Here is a 23,255-nt window from a genome sequence, read left to right as displayed (position 1 = left end):
AAAACTGAGGCGGGATTGGGAAGCTCTTGGTTTAGGTCTTTGTTGTTTTCTGGAGACTTTCCCAACTGGGTGGACTTGTGTTGCCCGTCAGTACCTCGCCTGTCAGCTTCCCCAGAGTGAGTGGGGCTGGTCAAGGCCCCTTTGAGCATATGATGATGTCATGCAGGTTTAGTTTCCTAAGACACTGTTTCTCTTTAGAATTTTACCACATTTAACTCAGCAGAAAAACTGGGCATCTAATATATATATATATATGAGGAATATTCAACAATTTTATTTGAGATATTTGAAAAGCATTAATTTTATCCACGGAAAATTTAATTGAATACCAAGCTCAAATTAATTCAAAGTTAACTGAATAACAAACTGGGCCTCCACAGTCTGTGTTTTGTTACAAGTATTTTTTTAAATCAAAAAATAAAACTTAAAATAATTCCCAGTGACCCTGTATTTCACATTTTAGAAGCAGTTGATCACAAGGCTGAATGTAAACGGTTCGGTGGGCTTGTGGGCACAAAGGGGCGATGGCAGTGCAGACGTCTACAGTTCATGGCGGGGAAACACCACTCTCACCTCTGCCTCTCCCACTGTAGAATAGTCACCTCAGGATGAGGAAAATGAGATGACGTCAGGAGGGGCTCAATCTCTTAGTCAGCAGCAGCTCAGGCATAGGTTTGGCGGGGATCTAGAAGGTACATGATTTTTGCATTTATATGTCTCATCCCTCTGGCTCTGATATTTTAGCTTTAAATTTTTAACTCTAATTTTTAATTACGTAATACGTACATGCTTATTGTGGGCTTGTGCACGTGCGTATACGGCCTGCAGAAGCCAAAAGAGGGTGCCATATCCTTGGATCTGGGGTTACCGGCAGTTGCCGGGAGCTGACCCGGGGCCTCTGCAAGAGCCTCACGTGCCCTCAGCTGCTGAGCCACCTTTCCAGCCCCAGACTCCAGTGTCTTCAGCCTTTTTGTTGTTCCATTTGAGATGGGGTTTTGTGTAGCCCAGGCTGGCCTCAAACTCACTATGTAGCCAAGGCTGGCCTTCAGCTACTTATCCCCCTGCTTTCACCTCCCAAACACTGGGGTTATGAGCAAACCCCGCCATACCCACCCCTCCTATGTGTCAACCCTCTGTCAAGACATGACAGGTTGAGTAACAGACAAGGTCAGAAGGAGCCAGGAGGCCCCAGGGTAGGCTGATCTGCAGGTCTTCCCAAAGCTTTCTGCGTTACAGTGTTGTTTAGTTATTTAGGAGAAGTGGGAAGAGTTGGGTGTCTGTTAAACATTGCTTGGTAGATGCGTCCATTGACACCTTTCTGATCACAGACATGGATTCTCTTTTCTGGAAACACTAAGCAAACCCTGCCCACACTTACTGACATCTTACCATAGACTTTCCCCCTGTTGCTTCAAACCCAGCACATTGTTAGGAGCATTACCATTTAAAATATAGATAATATGATAGCATGTTAAAGGCAGGCTCTCACTGCATAACCCAGGCTGGCCTCGCATTCCCAGGTTGCTCTCAGACTCACAGGCATCCTCCTGCTGAGTCAGATGCTGGGACTGCAGGCCCGGGAAACTGCTAAGTCTCTCGAGCTCCCATGCACTTGTGCTGCAGTGCATGCTGTGCAGGCATTCCATGGTGCCCACTGCGCTGCGGTGCAGGGACTCGGGTTTTCAGGTAATGTGACTGTGTGGGGCTTCCCACCGGGGGTACACCCGAGTCCACAGTCCTGGGTCTTATGGCTTTATGTTTAAAGGATAAGATCATTTTAACTAGGGAGCTGGAGAGATTGGCTCAGGGGTTAAGAGCACTGTCTGCTCTTCCAAAAGGTCCTGCGTTCAATTCCCAGCAACCACATGGTGGCTCACAACCATCTATACTGTGATCTGATGCCCTCTTCTGGCGTGAAGGTGTACATGCAGATAGAGCACTCATAGATAAAATAAATAAATACATCTTTTTAAAAAATCATTTTGCCCATCAGTATTATCGAGTCCTATGGTGCATAGATGCCCATCAGTGAAGGGGGCCCAGGGACCACTGACTACCTTCCCCTAATCTGCATAGATCGGATCGAAGAGATTTACTGCAGAATCACCTTTGCTGGTACTCTCGAAGGATGGAAAAGGAACCAAGAAAAAAAAAAATACCTTTACCCTCCCATCTTATAATATGCTTTGCAAAATAAGTGACAGTCACTTCAGAGGTACTTCTGTGTCAGGTTGCAGGTGTGTCACATACACTATTAGCTCAGCAGGGCCCGTGTGTTGATGGTGGCATCTGTTGACTATCCACACCCTTGTCTCGTTGCTTCCTAGACAACCCCGCCCTGTTCTGGGTCTCCAGGCACATCTCCCTCTGGGGGAGCATCTCCTTCAACCTGGCTGTGTTCATCAACCTGGCTGTGGCTCTCTTCTACCCGTTTGGGGATGACGGCGATGAAGGCAAGTGCTCATCTTTCTGCAAAGATGAATGCCTGAAAAAAAAAAACCACAAAAACTCTTGAATTATATTCCTTGGTGCTCCAGAGATTCAAAATAGAGATGCTTAGTTCTTATTAAATATGCTTTCTGTATTTATTGGGAGTGTAGAGGTGCAAGTGGAGTGGACAGGAAACTGTGGCCAGTAGAACTGTTGTTTTACCAATATTTTATGAGTAGCCTCACTAGAGCTAAGTACTGAAAAATGAAGTGGTGGGATTTATTGGTCACACCTGGTTAGTATGATCGAACATATTTTATATTGCATTATCTCAGTGATATAAATGAGTCTTATGCACAAGCATTTTGGCGCAATAGTAACAGGTACATGTTAGTTTCTGTCTTTGCTGGGGCTTTTGTGATAAACATATGTTGTGGGTCTATAACACTTTATAATATTTACAGTCAGCCTTAGAGCTGCACAGCACAGGGCGGGCTGTGACGATGGGTGACGAGGGACACTGGCCGACAAAGGCAAAGACGGGAACTTAGCGTGAAGTGGGCGGTCCTATGGGAATAGGGTGGGGTTTCCGGAAATGGTTGTGTAGACAAATTTCTTGGGGGAAAAAATTGTTACAGGCCTGGCTGTAGTCGGGATAGGAACTTTGGAGTGGGTTAGAGGCAAACATGAGAGAAGTCAGCGAATAGTAACCTCGGAGCGCCCTCACGGCACAGAACATTTAATGGGGTGCACATCTAAGTTAATGTTGTTCATGGATTTTGGGGAGTAGTTACAGGTGTCTGGCAGAATTTTTGTAATTTTAGATGCATTGGCCCTTGATGAGTACAAAATTCATTGAAGCATATGCACGGGTCCCCCAGAGTTTTGATGCTAGCCCCAAAGCTTTGATCATCAAAGCACTCAAGGTGTTTTGTGTCAGTCAGTGTTGTGGTGGAAACAGGTGTGGATGAATAAGCAAGCCATCGTTATGGGATATTTGCACAGGAAGTTGTGGGGAAGCCTCCACGTTGTTGTTTTCCTCCTGCCTGTGCCATCCTCTGGGCATGAGTTTGAGGTCCTGCTACCTGTCAATCCATCCAATAACATGGAGCCCGGCTCCACAGAGCTTTATTTCCTGATGACAAAATAGCCCAACACAATTTGTAACTTATATCAGTCTTCACGTATACACAGCCATATTCCTACACTCATATGTAGACCCATGATGTGTTTTAGCACATGAAGCTTACTCACATGTCAATATGTGTACATGTTTTAACACTTAAGGCACATATCTATTTTATAGAATGTAAGTATTGTACAGGTCAGTTTCTATTTTTTTTTTACATTTAAGTATTTATCTATTTGCCGTGTGTGATTTTATATATATATATATATATATCAATAATGTTATCATGTGTGTCATGGAGCTTCGTGGTGAGTGAATGCCTTCAGCAGCTGAGCAGTCTTGCTGGCCTGGCCTGGATTCTACTGAGGAATACATGGCGTGACAGTTTGACACAAACAGAACAAAGGAAATGCTGACCCAGCAGAGCTCCATGCTTGACTTTTCATGACCGTTAATCGTGAATTTGACTTCAGGTTCCCAAGCGACGTGCATTTATCAAAGGCTTTTCACAGATCCCTCCCCCGGGGCAGAATGTTCTCAAACCTGATACACAGACCGTTAGCTAATGCGTATTTATGTAGCCTGAAATCAACTCACAAACCTTCTGGACATGCAATGAAGCGTAATGCATTCTAAAATGTTTCCTTGTGGTACAGGTGAGTGGGTCGTTCAGAGACTCCAGGCACCACGGGTCAGTCTGCGTATGAAGCTGGGATTTCTGTGTTTTGTCTCTGTGTTCCTGGTGACCAGTAACCTGTCCACATTTTCCAGGTACACTGTCCCCGCTCTTCTCCATCCTTCTTTGGATCGCAGTGGCCATCTGCACGTCTGTGCTGTTCTTCTTCTCCAAGCCTGTGGGCATCCGGCCATTTCTTGTGTCTGTCATGCTCAGATCAATATACACCATTGGCCTGGGGCCGACGCTGATACTTCTCGGTGCTGCCAACGTAAGTACATTGCTTCGCTCCGTATCTTCGGGAATCCCGACGCACTGGGTGTGAGCATATTCTAACCGTGTGCTCTCTTATTCATGCGTACACAGTGAGGTCTGGTTTGTTACGACTCTTCATCAACAAGAGTATCGTTTGCACATGCTTCAGTTCATAGAGAAGGAACAGAAAGATGAGAGGCATGTTGGTATAGTTAAGTTGCCTTGCAGTGTGACCCAGCTCTGCCGTCTACTTCACCAGTTTTAACGTCCTTTCTGTGCCATGCTGCCATCATTGAGAAAATGACCCAGCCACTGTTAACACCCGAAAGTGGGTTCTAAATCATCCTGAAAGATTAAATTATGTTCAGTAGAACTTAGGAAGGGCCTTCTATCAAGTGACTTAGGAGGAGGCAAAAGAATGCTAGACAAAATAAGCTGCAAAATTGGGCTCCTTTTGTATGAGAAAATCCTATGAACTTACAGAAGACATGGGTGAGATTGTTTTCCTATTTCACCAAGCTTTAGTACATTAGAACAAGAAAACATCTTATGATGTGTTAGTTTAGTAAGTGTAGAGTGAGCAAACTGGAGGTATCATGCCAAGAAGCAAAGGAGAGATCTGTAGAAATAACTTAAACAAACTACCAAAAACTCTGTGCTAATGTTGTGTAAGGCATATCTGCAGATGGATATGAAGAAAGTGTAAATCATCAAGTTGATGAACTAACAAATGGTCAGAGGTGACATGGCCATTGCTGTACCTACCTGATTAACACTGCCTGTAACTGTCGCTGGGTCCTAACTCAACATCCTGTGCCCCGAGTCTTAGCTGGATCATCTCCTGTGCTACCTTAGGTAGGCACCTAGGAGAGTAACTGGTTGTCACATACCTGGGTATCACAGGGCTCTGTAAAATTTTTTGAATGAACCAATTAATGAGCAAGTGAATGAATGAGTGGCCAATATTTGTTGAAGATAAATAAATTAGTTAACCAACTTTGAAGGGTTACCAAGATGAGACAGTATAGTCAAGTCTACGTTTTCAGTGGTTGACTTTGATTTTTATCACAGTTCTTCAAATGTTGGGCAGTCCACAGCTCCCAGCTCTTAGAATGTTAAAAATAAAACAAAACACCAAGTTTTCAGTGACTGCCAGTGAAGGAAAGTGTACAGGAAGTCCATGGGCAGAGGTTTTGAAAAGTACCAAACACACTCTTCTCTGGTCGCATGGGGCTGGAGCTGTTATGATAGAACGTGAACCCAGTCCATGCCCATCCCGTGTCCGACCCATGCCTGTGCCCATCCCATGCCCATCCTGTGCCCATCCCGTGCCTGTGCCCGTCCCGTGCCTGTGCCCATCCCGTGCCCATGCCCATCCTGTGCCCATGCCCATCTCATGCCTATGCCCATCCTGTGCACATCCTGTGCCTGTGCCCATCCCATGCCCATGCCCTTCCTGTGCCTGTGCCCATCCCAGGCCTGTGCCCATGCCCATCCTGTGCCCACGCCTATCCTGTGCCCATCCTGTGCCTGTGCCCATCCCATGCCTGTGCCCATCCTGTGCCCGTGTCCATCCCGTGCCCATGTTTCTGTCATCTGCTTGCTGTTCTTGCCCATCTCAGTGGCGCTGTGCGGTTCATCCCTTCCAGCTCACGCCCACTTCCCTCTCCCTCCACCCCATCTTTGCTGTATGAACGTTCAGAAGTGATTTCATGACCTGAGCTTGTCCTGTCTTTGCTCGGAGAGTCAGCTGATGCTGCCACCATCAACCAGGATAACTAGCGTGCCATCACGAATGTGTATAAATCTGTCTGTACCTCTGCACTGGGCTCATTTTGTTTCTCTTGAAATATGTTGAGCATGGAGTTATATTCTTTGAAGAAATAGATGTTATTCATAAGCAGATCATTGGGGTTTGATAAGGCCGAGTGAGAAATACCCAAGTGTAAGGAAGCAAAGAGCCAGGCATAGTTGTGCCCAAAATAACAAACGTTCCTCGCACCTGTTACATAATATGAATGACATTTAGAACATGGAGAGGGAGAGGGCTTGCAGCTGCCATGTGCCGTCCTCCTCCTCCATCTCCTCCTCCTCCATCTCCTCCTCCTCCATCTCCTCTTCCTCCTCTTCCTCTTCTTCCTTTTCCTCTTCCTCCTCCTCTTCCTCCTGCTGCTTCTCCTCCTCTTCCTCCTTCTCCTCTTCCTCTCTCTGTCTATCTTTGTCTCTATGTCTCTGTCTGTCTGTCTCTGTCTCTGTGTCTCTCTCTCCCTCTCACCAAGAATATATAGACAGAGGTGAGTAATAACATTTGCATGTTTGGGGTGGGGGTGAACTAAAAACATCTGGTATTCCTTTCCTGTCTCTTGTAGGACACTATAAAGTGATAATTCCACGTTTGGTAAGAATCACTCCACCATAAAAATGTTCTCTGCCAAAGGCAAGTTTTTATTTAGCTGCTTTATGAGAAAGTGTTAAGCATGTAGACATGTCTGTCTTACTAACTCCATGAATCTTCCAGTATCCAGAAGCCTAAAGCCTAAAACATGTTCCTCAGCCAGACACTGCCACAGCCTGGACCACTGACCACAGAAAATAGTCTGTGTTGATTTGAGGAAAATTTAATAAAGTTTCTATAATTTAATACTCCTGAAAATGTTAATAGAAAAATTATATTGATGATTTATAATTGAATTTGGTAAGATTCCTTTAGTGAATTACTATTTTTCCCTCTTCACATAAATTCATTACACAAGTATCTTGCTTTATCTTTATTTACAGGAGAGGAAAAATCAAATAACATGAATTTTGTTTGTGTACCTTAGGTTTTAAGTATTAATTTAATTTTTACATAGACAATTTTTTGCAGTGAACAGTTTAGGGTGTCACTGCTAAAATAGTGGAAATAAAATCAGAATAGAAAAACTAAAAGAAAACATTAGCCTGATAGTTTAACCACAAGAAGAAGCAGAATTTGGTGCAGATATAAGTGAGCCAATGTCCGATTTCATCCTTCTTTACAGTGGAAGTAGATGCAGACAACTGGTCTACTCACACCTGGCTGCTGAGCTCAGCAGAGAACCTGGGTGTGGAGGGTCCAGGAAAGAGCAGCTACTGCCAGGCAGTGGCACTGATGCCTGCCAGCTGCTGCCTCTGAGTATCTGATAGGCAAACCAGTAACTAATCGAAGTGTCATCACCACAGTGTGTCTGCATCTTAGCTCATGATAATTTGCCTCTAAGACTCTGTCCCTCATATTTGCTAAGCAAATATGAAAAGTCTCCTTTACAGAAAAGGAATCATAACAGAAGAAAGACCTTAGCATTTATCAGGTTTTAGTTTATTATGATAAAATTTAATTTACTTATAAAGCTTGAAGTTTGTCTACATTTCAGTTAGATTTTTCTGTGACATGTGTCTCAGAAAGTTCAGTAATTTTGAGTGCTGCAAAGTACACCTTACACAGTTTTCTCCTCATGCACAGTGTGGCATCTTTAGCTAATGTTGGTATAAATTAACGTTCTGAAAGATACAGGGGTGCATTCTATAAACCAGGGACCACTTAATGTCTGTTCACATCTCTGAACAGTTTTGTGGGCATTTATATAGATTTAGCATTTCTTGTTGGTTAAAGAGATTCCTGATTTGTTGTGCGGATGCTGTGTCCTCCTTAACCACTCCATTTATATTTGTGGCCTAGATTATTTGTACTGAAGAAGAACATGGTAAATAGAATCGGTGAAGTTTTTCCCTTCTGTCCTGGGAGATGAACCCCAGGCCTCACACATACCAGGCAGGTGCTCTACCACTGAGCCACAACCAACTCCACATGAAATATCTTTTTTTCTTCATTAATTTATTTACTCACTTTACATCCCGATCACAGCCCCTCCCTCCTCTCCTTCCAGTCCCACCCTCACATGCCTCCTCCTTCTCTTCCCCTTCTCTTCAGAAAAGAGGGGCTCCCCCCATACCAACCCCCTAGTATATCAAGTCTCAGCAGTGCATCTTGTCCCACTAAGGCCAAACAAGGCAGCCCAGCTAGGGGAAAAGAATCCAAGGACAGGCATCAGAGTCAGAGACAGTGCCTCCTCCAGTTGTTAAGGGACCCATATGAAGACCAAGCTGTTCATCTGCTACATATGCATGGGGGGCCTAGGTCCAGCCCATGCATGCTCTTTGTTTGGTGGTTCAGTCTCTGTGGGGCCCCATGGGTCCAGGTTAGTTGACTCTATAGGTCTTCTTGTGGTGTCCTTGACCCTTCTGGGTCCCTCAATTCTTCCCCCTACTCTTCCACAAGACTCCCCAAGCTTGGCCTATCGTTTGGCTGTGGGTTTCTGAATTTGTTTCTATTAGCTGCTAGATGAAGCCTCTCAGAGGACAGCTATGCTAGACCCCTGTCAACAAGCATAGCAGAGTATCATTAATAGTGTCAAGGGTTGGCTTTCTCACATGGGGTGGGTCTCAGGTTGGACCAGGCATTAGTTGGTCATTGCCTCAATCTCTGCTCCATCTTAATTACTGCACATCCTGCGGGTAGGACAATTTTGGGTCATAGGTTTCGTGAGTGCATTGGTGTCTGGCTGCAGGAGGTATGAATGTCTTTTAACATCATCTCGAGGCTTCCTGCCTACAGTGTTCTCTCCCTTTATAATAATGCCTGGGACTCTATGATCCATTTAATGGAGCTAGTCTTTCTCACAGTTACTTTAATGTGGAAATGCTAGAACTTGTTCTACCTACCTGGCACATAAGACTTTATTAGATAACCGGACTATTAACAGTTACCACAGTGCTTAGAGCAACGATGTGCTGTCCGATGTGCTGTCCTTAGCTGTGTATCTGTAACTTTATGGGTGGCTGCATGCCACTGTTAATTCATTGGACTGAGTCCTGTGGTGCATTCGCTGAACACACAAGTTCAGTTTCACATTCTGAACAGAAACCTTCTTTCATGTTCTTTCTTTGAGATACATACGCAATGTTTTGTTTAGTCTGGTCATTGGATGCCACTATTTCTGGCGTATGGTTGTCAAAATGCAAACCTTCTCCAAGGCCATGTAGAGTGTCAAGAGTGACGGGCGTCACCCTGCTGCGCTCGTCAGACTGTTCTGCTGACAGTTGACAAGATTTCCAGGGTGAGAGTTGACTGCATGTAAATTTTCTTTATGTAGTGACCTTAAGATTTTGTCCTGCCTGAGGTTAACATCACTGGCATGGAGATTATGGAATTAAATCATTTCATTTTTCAGTGAACAGGTTGACTTCCATGGTTGATGAAAATGCAATGTTGCTAGAGACAGTGAGCTTAGTTTTGCCTTTCAACACATCAGCAGAACAATGTGTTCTTGGAAAATAGGTCATGTTTTCCCATTGTAAGGTAGAGCTAGACAGTCTGATCAGGGACAAAGTTCTAAATAAGACCAATGGAATAACAGCAACACCAACGCTGAGCAGTGGTCAGTTTCCTTACCCACATAAAACAGCGGAAAGGGATGTCACAAGAACTGAGTCACGAGGCGTCTTTCAATGGCTGGAGACACACCGCTCAGCATTGAGAACACTTGCTGTTTTTTGGGTTTTTTTTAAGACCCAAAGTCATGTAGCTCACAATCATCTGTAATTCCAGCTCCAGGGTGTCTATCACCCTCTTCTGGCCTCCAAAGGCACTGCACACACTTGGATATGCACACGCATTCACATAAAGAAATAACAAAATAAATCTTAAATAATGATTAACTTTGAGGAGCATCTGTATAGGTGTGAACAGAGTCCTCTAGAAGTGAAGGGTTCTGTCGACAATGGAGTTAGTGCCCAGATGTCATGGTTTCTGTCTTTCCCTCGTCACACCACTGAAAATCCTGCAAAGATGCTTCTCCCAGCTACAGGGCCATATGAAGCTCTCACATTACCGTGGAGTTTATTTATCTGGATGCAATCACTTCTCTCCCTTCACCAGACACTAACTCACAAGCAAATAGCAGTGTTTCACCTTTGCAGTGACAAAAACGCTTAGCAAAATGTTTGGATAGTGTACAGTGTTTGAAAGATCCAGAGAGCTTGCACAGAGCTGTTTATCACTCAAGTCACCCTCAAAGTGACACCATGGACAACTCTAAGGAATAAGTGGAAAAGGGAAGGGCAATGTGGGGCATTGATGGCATGTGTGCTGCTGGTCAAAGGCTGGCTCCACCAGCCCGGAAGAGCATGGCCCTGTAGCCATCGCTCCACACCATCATTTATCACTGCCCGCAGGGATGCTTGCCACAGAACTGCCCGGCTACACAGTGATACCGTGAGGCCAGCACGGGACTGGTTCAGAGCTGTCGATGAAATGGTGACATGAGCAGGCCGAGGGTGCGCACAGCTCTTTGTTCTAGCCCTCATGGGAAGTGCATTTGTAAAACCTTACAAACGTCTTCATGCTGTGGAAAGCAGAGCTTTAGTCATTCCTCCTTTATTCTCACATTAGTTTGTCCTTGGCGGGACTGTCTTAAACACAAGGAGCACCTCCATCTCCGAACCCTATGTGAACATATAGAGGCCACTGCTCCGTCACCCCCACTCTACTTCCAGTTGTCTCTAGGGAACAGAAGCATAGGAACCCAGGTGTGGCTCAAAGGTCACGCAATGCCCCCACTGCAGGCAAGTAAAGTGAGTCTGTGTATTTATCAAGCTAATGCTGCCAAGTTGTGTTCAGGCAGAATTGCGTTCTGTCTTTTACAATTATTGACCATTTTGAGAATTCAGTTCAGTCTGTTACTCTCCAGTGTGTCTGATTTATGAAGAGTTTTCCTGCACTTTTTGTTTTTGATTTTGTTTTTTGAGAGAGGTTTTTTTTCTGTGTTAGCCTTGGCTGTCCTGGACTCGCTTTGTAGACCAGGCTGGCCCTGAACTCACATTGATCCGCCTGCCTCTGCCTCCCGTGTGCAGGGATTACAGGCGTGTGCCACTTCTCTGCCTTCCTGCATATTTTTGGTAACTCATCTTAGTGAATTGGGAAACGACACACAAACCACCTGTCTGTGTCATAATTTACCCCTGTGAGGAAGTGATTTTTAGTTCTGTTTTTTGTGGAACCCCTTTCTGTAGGTAAGTGGCCAGTGGTGTGAACTTGAACAGGGCTGCGCGGGTACAGGAAGGGCTGGATGCTGCTTCTCCAGAGGCTTGTTCTCACCTTTGCTGTGCACTCAGCTCGTCAGACACTGGCCCTTTGCCCTGTAGTCATTGTCTGGGTTTTCAGCAGTTTCCTCGAGTGTCAGGCTTGCTCTTGAGCTGTCATCCTGAGGTTCCCTGAATCTTAGCTCCACCGAGTGAGAGCATAAATGACTCTCTGCTGAAACTGTTGACAAGAAGGTGAAAGAGACTTGAGATGACTGGCTGCTGAGATTGTTACTGGTTATTGAGAGGATGGACAGTTAGCTGCGGAAACGTTGACAGGGTTCTGCCGTCAGTGGCCGTGTAGTTGGTCTGATGGGTCTTCACAACGTGCAGTAATGACCAGTTGTTTTTTGTTTGTTTGTTTTTTTCATTTTATCTGCATTGACTCAGACTTCAGAACATTGATGGGGAAAGTTTCAAACTGTCTCCTTTGATAGGATGTATATGTGTGTATGTATATATGTGTGGACAATACATATACCTATACACACACACACACACACACACACACACACACACACACACATACACACACACACACACACACACACATATATATATCCATGTTTCAAAGAGCATCCTATTTTCCAAAAGGCATAAACATAAAAATATAGTCATAAGCATCTGGGAGTATTTGAAGGGTCACTACAGTAACTGCTGTGAATGCCTGATGTTATCTAGGCCTCTGAAGGGGTCTTTGAGGTAAGACCTTTCCATGGGAGCCTCGCATGGCAGTAACTAGGCAACCCAAGAGTAAGGAAGAGCCAGTTCACACTCAGTCTGTGTTGGTGGCAGAGCTGGGGGCTTAGTCATTCTCTGTCCCTGGGGCTACAAGGGGAACCGGGTCTGTACGTGTGTGTGGCATTTGTAAGCCAGCTGAAACACAACACAGAGAGGTGGGCACTTAACTCTCCACGGTGTCGGGAAGCACTAAGTCCTACTTTCTCCTCCCTATAGCTCTGTAATAAGATCGTGTTCCTGGTGAGTTTTGTGGGAAACCGAGGCACGTTCACCAGAGGTTACCAAGCGGTCATTCTGGACATGGCCTTCCTCTACCATGTGGCGTACGTCCTGGTCTGCATGCTGGGCCTCTTTGTCCATGAGTTCTTCTACAGCTTTCTGGTAAGTACAGCCCTCAGGCAGGTGGCCGGTGAGTGCACGACCCTCAGACAGGTGACTGGGGAGTGCACGACCCTCAGGCAGGTGGCCGGGGAGTGCACGACCCTCAGGCAGATCGCCAGTGAGTGCACGATGGTGCCTCTTACACCCTAGCCTTTGGGGTTTGGGTTTTTAAGTAAGGCACATTGTGTTACTTTTGGGATTTCTTAGAAGTGTGGATTATTGGTTTTAGTCTTTTCTCTGGGAAGTACATTGGTGATGGAGTTCAATCTCTCACTGAGAAGAAGCAACTGCTCTACCTCTATTCTTGACCCTGGCTTCAGAAGCTGCTTTGGGTTTTCAGCCAAATAATAATTAAATCCTTTAATTCAGTGATTATCCAGCTGTGTGGGGGAACAAACGAGTGTGCATTATATTTTATTTATAGTATTAAATGTTACATTAGTCATTACAGTGGCATGTAAACAAAATGAGAAGGAATGAAGGCCACTGTAGCAAAACATCAGGCTTATGTCATCACCACTGTTAGCTTATGTCATCATCATCATCGTTAGCTTATGTCATCATTGCTGTTAGCTTATGTCATCATCATCATCGTTAGCTTATGTCATCATCATCATCGTTAGCTTATGTCATCATCACTGTTAGCTTATGTCATCATCAATGTTAGCTATGTCATCATCACTGTTAGCTTATGTCATCATCGCTGTTAGCTTATGTCATCATTGCTGTTAGCTTATGTCATCATCAATGTTAGCTATGTCATCATCACTGTTAGCTTATGTCATCATCGCTGTTAGCTTATGTCATCATCATCATTGTTAGCTTATGGCATCATCACTGTTAGCTTATGTCATCACCACTGTTAGCTTATGTCATCATCATCATTGTTAGCTTATGGCATCATCACTGTTAGCTTATGTCATCATCACTGTTAGCTTATGTCATCATCACTGTTAGCTTATGTCATCATCACTGTTAGCTTATGTCATCATCAATGTTAGCTATGTCATCATCGCTGTTAGCTTATGGCATCATCATCATCGTTAGCTTATGGCATCATCATCATCGTTAGCTTATGGCATCATCACTGTTAGCTTATGTCATCATCACTGTTAGCTTATGTCATCATCACTGTTAGCTTATGTCATCATCACTGTTAGCTTATGTCATCATCATTGTTAGCTTATGTCATCATCGCTGTTAGCTTATGTCATCATCGCTGTTAGCTTATGTCATCATCACCGTTAGCTTATGTCATCATCATTGTTAGCTTATGTCATCATCATTAGCTTATGTCATCATCACCGTTAGCTTATGTCATCATCATTGTTAGCTTATGTCATCATCATTAGCTTATGTCATCGTCACTGTTAGCTTATGTCATCATCATCATTAGCTTGTGTCATCATCACTAGCTTACATCATAATCATTAAGCTTAGCTGTGTATATTTAAATCTTTAGACTTTTTTTTTTTCAGATTCTTTTGTTTTTGTTCTGAGATGACTTGTTTTGATGTGTAGCCCAGGCTGGCTTCCAGCTCACAGTCTTTCTGCCTCACCCTCCTCTGTGCTGGGGTAGAGCCTGTGCATCACCACACCCATCTGCACATCCTTCTCCACGGTGCTTTTTCATCATCCTAAGACGCCACCGTCCTTTCTCCTTCTCCTGTCTCCTTTGCTGTCTTATAGTCATGAATGAGGAAGGAAGTTGGTATAAAGATGCTATAAAGTGTAAATCTGTGAGTGGCATTTGAGCCTGGACACATGCTTGCCATAGTGCCTAGGCAGAGGTCAGAGTCTGGAGTGTCACCTCTCACCCAGCACCTTGTTTGGGGCAGAGTTTCTCATTTCCCCACTCTGTACAATATCTACTCTGGCCATTATCTAGTTAAAATAAAGTCTCCTTCATATCAACCTACATGGTCAAAATGTTGAAGAAGCCAGAAAATTGACAATCTAGAGGTTGAGTTTGCATTAATTAACTCATCCTTATTGAAGAAGATTGACTTCATTTTTGACAATAGCTGTACTTCCCAAGAGATAAACATGGAGCAAAGTAGTGAATATTTTAAAAGAGCTTTACTCATCAAATGCCAGTGTCCTAAAGGCAGTGTTTGACGAGGCCATGATTACAGTGGAAAGTAATTGTGTAACGCAGCAAAACAAGAGCCTCCGGGAGGAAGCACCGCGCCCATCCGCACACCCCAGCCCAACCACAGACTCTAGCTCTTATCTCCAGACGCAGGCCGCAAATGCTGAGGCTGTCAGGCTTGAATGCAGGATTCATCTTCAAACATTTTTAGACATTTTTGAAAAAATGAGTATAATTTTATTTCTTTTAACCAGATAGGTCTGTATGATAAAACATACACTTGCTAACTCATAACTTCATTTTCAGAATGTAGCAGTATATAAAGTGGCCTCAGCACTGGCTGCAGTCAGCGGACATGAGCCTGAGTTCTTGACTGGTGTGTGGATTCCCTACTAGTAAGGACAGAATGGATAATCGCCCTTTAGAGGAAGGGAATCGGCAGAACTGTTACTTCTCTGTTTGTGGTTCCTTCAAAAGCATAAACTAACACAGATTCATATCCTCATTTGCATAGCCTTTTAGTAAGGAAGAGTGTCTGCATTTCCCCAAATATTTTAAATTCAGACATTTTCTATGGCATCAGACTCTAAAATTGTTCTCTTCATCTCATTTCGAGTCTCTTGAGTGAATAATAAATTTAAAGGATTTGCCAACTGTCCATAAACTACATAGGCTTATTATTGTACATTTTCTAAACTCAAGTGGAGGCAAGTGTGACCCTGAGTGTGAGGCCAACCTGTGCACATTAACGCTATGTCAGCTATCGCCACCGAAACAGCCATCTTCTGTTCTAGCTCAGTGATTCTCAGCCTGCGGGTCATGACTCCTGCATATCAGATTTTTACACTAGCAAAATTACGGTTATATGAAGCAGCAATGGGAATACTTTCACAGTTGGGGTCACCACAGCATGGGGACCCGTAGGAAAAGTCATAGTATTAGAAAGGCTGAGAATCGCGCTGCTCCAGCCCAACTGCTTGGGGTTGTTTTAAAATGCTGTTTGAAGGATTTCCTTCTCCATCTTGTTTCTGCAGCTTTTTGATTTGGTGTACAGAGAGGAGACCCTGCTGAACGTCATCAAAAGCGTCACCCGGAATGGCCGCTCCATCATCCTGACTGCGGTCCTCGCCCTCATCCTGGTCTACCTGTTCTCCATCATCGGCTTCCTTTTCCTAAAGGATGACTTCACCATGGAAGTTGACAGGCTGAAGAACAGAACTCCAGCCACAGGTAACTGTTCTGACCTCTGAGCTCTCCCCCCGCCGTTCTAACTGGTATATACTTTCCTTGTTTGTGGGACTTCAGACAGAGAGAGAGAGAAAAATTTTTCACTTTCACTCTTTCGAAATGTGGTCTTGTTTACTTACCACTGCTGTGGTTTGAGGGTGAAATGTCCTCCTAACCTTGTGGGTTTGAAATCTGGTCCCCACGTGGTGGCACTGTTTTAGCTGGTGGAGTCTTGTTGGAGGAAGTGACTGACTGGGGTGGGCCTTGCGGTGGGGTAGTCTGGCCTCACTTCCTGTCTGCAGTCTGCTTCCTGACTGCTAACATTGTGTGACCAGCTGCCTCTCCCACTGCCTTGTCCGTCTGTATCTCTTTGAACCATTAGCCAAAATAAACTGTTCATCTCTTCCTTAAGTTGCTTGTTGTTAGGTGTTTGATCCTAGCAGTGATTAAAGTAACTAACACAACTCCTAAGATCAGAGAATCTGCAGTGCTTTAGCCTGTGCACGGCCAGTGTGGGCTGGGAGACACACACTAGTGTCATCTGCACGCCATCCTGCAGGGTTTCATAATGCTGACCGTATTGCAGTAGGCAGCTGCACCTTCCCTGAAGGCTGAGGAATCTGGACATTCTTTTCTTCCTCTTTCCATTTCCCCAAAGAAAAGTACCCAGCATCTAAGAGTCACCACTCAGCCATTAGTCTCCATGCAGTGCGCTGTATTAAATTATTTAAAACAATAAATGCTTTGATTTGAAAATCTCCAGGTAGCAAGAAGTGTGTTTTGGAAGATGAGCATTAGAAGCCATGGTTAAAGGACCCCATTCCTCAGTGTGTGTCCCCCAGAGTCCCTAAGGACCCCATTCCTCAGTGTGTGACCTCCAGAGTCCCTAAGGGCCATTCCTCAGTGTGTGACTCCGGAGTCCCTGTGTGGTGTTTGCCAGTGTTCTCACAAGAGGCCCAGGGGCTGTCCTCCGTGGTATTTTCTTTGCTTTCTCACCTCTCATATGTACCTTTTGTTGCTGGACTCAATTTCTTTCTGAAGCTCCTCCCAACTCTGCTCTGCTTGATAGAAACTGTGGTTCATTATTGTGCTGTTTTCTAGACTCTTCCTAACTACAGTTTATAGAGATGGGAAATCACAAAAAGAAGCCACTTTCTCTCCTCAAACCATTGAACTTAAGCTAAGCGTCAGTGAGTGGAAGCATGCAGTATTCCTTCTTTCCTTTAACACACAATTCTTAATTACAGCATCGGCAGTGTACAGCAGTGTCTTTCTCAAGATTATGGGATGGCTAAGTGGCATTAGGTTCATTTATTAGTGAATCAGAATGGCCTGCACACGCAGCCAAAGCAGCAGCTTCAAAAATCTTACGTTTCTCCATGGAGAGACTCCTGAACGCCACACCAGGTGTTGGTCTTGGGTCTCAGGAACGTGAAACCTGTTGCTGCTACTTGGCGTGCTTTTTCTAGAACTTCACAGGCATGCCGTCAGCCTCCCGTTCGCCATAACAGAGCGGCCTGAGGAAACCACTTTAGCACGAGGAAATGGTGGGTTTTGCCGCTCACGTTTGCAGTTCATGGCCACTTAGCCTTGTCACCTTAGGCTAGATCAAGACGGAGCACTGTGTTTGAGCAAAGATTCTCACCCTGTGGCGGCTTTGAGGCAGAGGGAGCAGGAGGGAGGCTCCCAATCCTGTCTTCCAGGCCACACCCCCATGACTCTTCCCACACACTAGGCCTCACATGCCTAAAGATCTCATAGCTCCCTGGGCTGGTGACTAAACCCTCAGTTTGTGGCCTTTGAGGCACAGTGAAGATGCAAACCATTAGAGAACACTGTGTGTGTGTGTGTGTGTGTGTGTGTGTGTGTGTGTGTGTGTAGGAAAGGGTTTTATGTAAATTCCCCGGGGCTCCATTTGTCCTAAACTCCTTAGGAATCATCTAGTCTCAGCGCATTGCTTGCTAGATCAGTGGCCTGGCCGCAGTTCGCTCAGTAGAGAGAACACGTGAGACAGGAACAGTACAACTTCCAAAACAAACATGTGCAGTAGCGATTGTTCTTTGAATTCTGTGGTAAATATTTTATGTTCTTTGAGGAGGAAGTTGGTGCTATCTTATGGATGTGCGTTCTTTAGAAATAGAAAAAAAATACAACATAGAAAGTATTGAAGCTAAAATTTCAAGTTTTTTCTTTACTGAAAAGGCATATGCACACTTATGCAGAAGCCAGTCAGAGAGCTTTTGTAAACACTATGAGAGTGCAGCACGTGGGGACAGCTGGCCGACTTAAGCCCCCGTTTCTTCATGGGCTGAAGATATTTGTTTCACAGCTTAAGAGCCTAGAAAAAGCACCTTTGTTTCCATTTCATTTCTAACACCATTTGGTAGCATCTGTCTTAAGTCGGCTTTCCGTTGCTATAACAGATTACTGGAGACTTCGTGGTTTATAAAGCATAGAGAGAGGTTCATTTTGCTGATGGTTCCAGAAGCTGGGAGAACCTAAGCGCATAGTGCTTTAATCTCCTTGGCACGTGAAGAGACTATTCTCCTGAAAGATGACAGCATAGGGGAGCTCTCTGTGGGCAGAGGCCAACTAGGCTTTATGATGGGCCCACGGTGGAGACAAGCCAGTAGTCATGAGTACATGAATCCAAGCATGCTCACGCTTGACGGTTCCCCTGGTTCCCTCTCCCAGTACCTCACAACCTGACTTCAACATCGGTCTGTGTTTCGGTGGAAGTATCTGGGCTACGCAGGAGCTCAGTTGGCACAAGGCATCTTCGTTCTTTGCCCTGTTGCATACAAAGCTGACCCTGGGTGACATCACTCTGGGCTCTCGGCGCTTCAGGTAGTGGGTGACATTTGGGTTGCAGAAGGACACAGTTCTTCAGCAAGAGTGATGTGACCGCAAACCCCACACATAGGAGCAGGAGGGGAGGTAGAGACTCAGAGCCGGGCAGTAAGTGCCTCGGGGACTTGAGGAGAATGGAAGGTGTGTGCCTCGCAGGGATCTCGGAGATGTAGGAACACGTGGGGATCTGCCGCTGCAGCGTGGCCAGAGCCGTGTCACGGGAAAGTCCCCTTGACAAGCGGTGCCCTTCCCCCTCACTGTCACCTAGCTGGAGTACAAGAGAACTTGCCCTTGTGGCTTTATAACCTAAGATCTTCCTCCTGCCCACCCCAAACAGCTATTCCCAGCCCAGCTCCGATTCTCCCGAAGGATCCACACCACCCGTGGGCTGTGCAGTGGGACATGCTGGCATGACTCGGCCTGCTCTGTCCTTTGCTCTCCTACGGTCCTATAAATCACGCCTCGAGGACCCCTGGGCACCCTGTTCATGTTTATAAGCCCCGTGGCTCCTTTATGAGTTAGTCCCTCGCAAATAGCTATTTTCTTTCCCTTCTAGGACTTGCATCTCCACCTTCTGTTTTAGCCTTCACTTTGCTCCATCCATCAGTGCCTGTTAGCGTTCTGCCTCTCTATAGCCTGTCCGTTCTCCAAAGCCCCAGACTCTGAGTTGGCAGAGCCTGGTGGAACACATCAACTAAGGGGCTGCCACCAGAGCTCACTCAGAACTCCAACTCTCTCCCTCTGGCCACCTGACTTGCCCTCCTGGCCCACATCGGTGCCAATGGTGGCACTCCTTCTTGGTGCTGTGGCGGCACCTGTGTGGCCATCACTCCCTAGCCTGCCCATTCTCTACGTCCCCTCCCGACACCACTCGTGTTTATAACTTTTCCTTCAGTCCTCTCACCTGGAGTCTTCCATCCTGGGCCTGTTTGAAGCCTTTCCTCCCCGGGGCCCGTATTTCACTGTGAGAACTGCCCACCCGAGGTTCTTTGCTCAGCCACGGGGACTGGTGGCCTGAGCCTGCCAGTTTGCTCACTGCCCTGACAGGAGGCAGTCTGGCATCCCAGGTCAGAACCTTGAATGCACCTGGCCATAGGAATATTAATAATTCATGGTGGTTTGGGCCAACAGTATTATTAATACTTTATCACAGCCACTAAAAGAAAACACACACACACACACACACACACACACACACACACACACACACACACACGAATGGAGCTTTTTGCACAAATCTGTTCTCTATTTATAAAATTGCTTTAATAGGTAAAAGTGTGCGCTCAGAGCTCCAGGCTAACTTTGGCAGAATGCAGCTCAGCTCATTTGCAAACATCCTGCATCTCAGGCGCCCAGTGGCCATGTTCATTTTGCCGCTGTGTATGTACACGCCTCCTTCCAATGCTCTGCTTGTGTCCTCCCAGGTAATCACGGTGTGCCCACCATGACCTTACCTTCCATGATGGGAACCTGCCAGAAGGAAAACTGCTCACCCACAATCCCCTCTTCAGACACAGGTAGGTACTTGGCAACCCAGGTCTGAACTGGTCTCTCTGACGTGTAAGTGGGTTGATTATTATGTTGATGAGAGTTGACCTTGGGAGGGCTTTTTTGGTATTGGTTTTGGTTTTCTAGGGTTTTGTTGTGTTGCTGTTGCTGCTGTTGTTGTTTACAAGATAGTTTTTTTCTGTGTAGCCTTGGCTGTCCTGGACTTACTTTGTAGACCAGGCTGGCCTCGAACTCACAAAGATCTACCTGCCTTTGCCTCCCAAGTGCTGGGACTAAAGGTGTGCGCCACCACCACCGCCCAGCTGATCTTGGGATTTCATAATGTGTTGGAATAGAAAACAGAAAGTAAGTGACCAACATAACTCAAGCTGTAGAGAGGATTTCTGCATGTGTGTTTTTTTTTTTAATAATTTATATATTTTTGTTTTATGTGCTTTGGTGTTTTGCCTGCATTTATGCTTGTGTGAGCATGTAAGATCTTGAATTTACAGACAGTTGTGAGCCACTATGTGGGTGCTAGGAATTGAACCCAGGTCCTCTGGAAGAGCGCTCAGTGCTCTTAACCGCTGAGCCATCTCTCCAGCCCCGGATTTCTGCATTTGTTATTATGAGCTGTCCTGCTCCTCACAGTGCACTGTTCACCTGAACCTGGCAGATTCATTGTGTGGAATGTGCTGTTCCCAAACAGCAGGCTACACTTAGAGGTCCCCTTCTGACTACTTGGTTCCTCCTAACAAGGGACTTGGAAAAGTGTGGCTTCTGCTCCCTAGTGACCTGGCTGTAGTCCTGGGCTGTCCACTTTCTTAGCTGATGGTAGGCAGGTTTCAGAACTGTGTGTGGATAGATTATTGATAGAAAAATGAATGAGCAAAATCTGCCTCCCTCCTCAGGAGCAAACAGATGTATAAAAATAACTTGTCTCAAAGATGTAGCCGGAGTCTGGGACATTGTTTCCTAGATTATACATAAAATAGTGGGGTATTTCTTAAAGTGCGGTATAACAGGGATCATGCATGTATTTGGAGGTGAGGGCATGGCCACGTTCATGTTAGGCACTTCATCCAGCCCTGATGGGCTGTAGCTCCTCATGTTACTCAAAAGTTGTCATAGCTAAAGTGGAGTCAGAAAAACGGCGAAATGGACTCTGCAGATGAGGGGAGCAGTGTGAAATATGGGGAGAGGGTGCAGCGCCCCGCATGCGGGCTCTGGTCGCAGTGAGAGTGCCTTCTCTCCTGCGTTAGCTGTCGCCTTGAGATGCTGGACTCTGGGGTGAAGTGCTTCCTCCACTGACTAAATGGCTCACAGTATATGTAACCCTGACATGTCTTCATCTCACGCTGTGCCACAGCTGTGGGCATGTGAGTTGCTTCCAGAAAGCTCCTTTTGCCTGATTTCTAGCTGAGGCTCACGTAAGAGCCGGCTCTGTCTTGGCTTGCATAGTATTAGTGAGCGCACACTGTCTAAAGCCACATTCTGTGTGTCCCTTGTTTTAAACACCTCTGATGGCCCCCCTTTCCCACACGAATCACAGGTGGGAGACTCCCCTCGCCCCGGGTCTCTTCACACAGTCTTTATTTTAAGATTTATTTTTATCTTCTACTTATGTATGTGGCACTGTGTGACACTTGCAGAGGTCAGAAGAGAGAGTCACAGCCTCTTGACGTGGAGCCACTGGCAGCTGTGAACTGCCTGCCGAGTGTGGTGAGAACTGAACCCAGATCTTCTGCAGTGGCCTCCTCCCCAGCCCACATCACACTGTCAACCTGCATCTGGCGGACTCTTGGCAAAAACGCCACTCTTTGATGGTTTAGCTGCTATCCCATAAATACCACCCCAGGCCCAATAATTAGGAGTTTGGGGTTTCACAGATGGAGTCATACATTCATTTCTATGTATTTCTGCCAACCCATAATGCCCGGAAGTGACAGGTTCCCCTGCAAGTTCACTGGGACCCGGCAGTTTCCAGATTCCAGTGTCCTCTGTTCCCTGTTCCAGTGTGCGATGTTGGACCATAATTCTGTTCTTCCCTGTCAAGCCATCCTTGGCTTTGACAAACCCTGGGTCATTGTCTTTACATGGCTCCTGACCTGAGGACAGTTTTGCTGTTTCTAACTTTTTGAAGGAAGAGATTTAATAGAAAGTGGGTGTGGCCCAAAGTTTCATCTGGATCTTTGCAGATTAAAGACAATCCAACCTCTGCTGTAGCTGTTTCCACAGGAAATGCCAGGAGGGTTGCAGAGGACAGCAACGGGGATCCCAGGGCCTGGAAACACTCTCACATGCACACTGTCATATGAAATTCTTCAGCTACCTAGAAATGTGTCATGAGTGGGACTGGATAGGTGGCTTGGTCAGTAAAGCGCTCGCTGGGCAAGCATGAGGTTATGAGTTCAATTCCCAGAACACACACACACACACACACACACACACACACACACACACACACACACAGACACACACACACACAGACACACACACAAAGAGAGAGGGGGGAGACAGAGAGACAGAGAGACATACACAGAGAGACACACACACACAGAGACAGACACACACACACACAGACACACGCACAGCTATACATTGCAGTGCACATTTGTAACTCCAAAACTGGGAAGGAGGGGACAAGAGGATCCCCAGGGCTCAATGGCCAGCCAGTCTAGCTAGGAGTAACTGAGACAGAGAGAGACACACACAGGGGCAAGGGGGGGATGTCACAAATAAACTCATTCAATCTGTGTTCTCCCCGTGAAAGCAGCCCAGTGCTGGCTCCTCCCCATTTGAGGCCTGTCTGCGCTGCTGTCCCTTCT

The 23,255-nt window shown here is 45.8% G+C and overlaps 1 protein-coding gene across 1 annotated transcript in view; it reads left to right on the top strand.

Annotated features, from left to right (window-relative positions):
* Positions 1 to 23,255, top strand: part of LOC127197744 (inositol 1,4,5-trisphosphate receptor type 2-like) — a 149,077-nt gene that overhangs the window by 63,840 nt on the left and 61,982 nt on the right. The window contains exons 13-17 of the mRNA XM_051155691.1: positions 2,328 to 2,453; positions 4,331 to 4,506; positions 12,606 to 12,770; positions 15,897 to 16,092; positions 20,364 to 20,456. Of these exons, the coding sequence (XP_051011648.1) occupies positions 2,328 to 2,453; positions 4,331 to 4,506; positions 12,606 to 12,770; positions 15,897 to 16,092; positions 20,364 to 20,456 (756 nt within the window). The remainder of the gene's footprint in view (positions 1 to 2,327; positions 2,454 to 4,330; positions 4,507 to 12,605; positions 12,771 to 15,896; positions 16,093 to 20,363; positions 20,457 to 23,255) is intronic.

This window comes from Acomys russatus, chromosome 13, assembly GCF_903995435.1.
Source record: "Acomys russatus chromosome 13, mAcoRus1.1, whole genome shotgun sequence".
NCBI classification, from domain to species: domain Eukaryota; kingdom Metazoa; phylum Chordata; class Mammalia; order Rodentia; family Muridae; genus Acomys; species Acomys russatus.
This window is presented reverse-complemented; position numbering and strand designations above follow the sequence as displayed.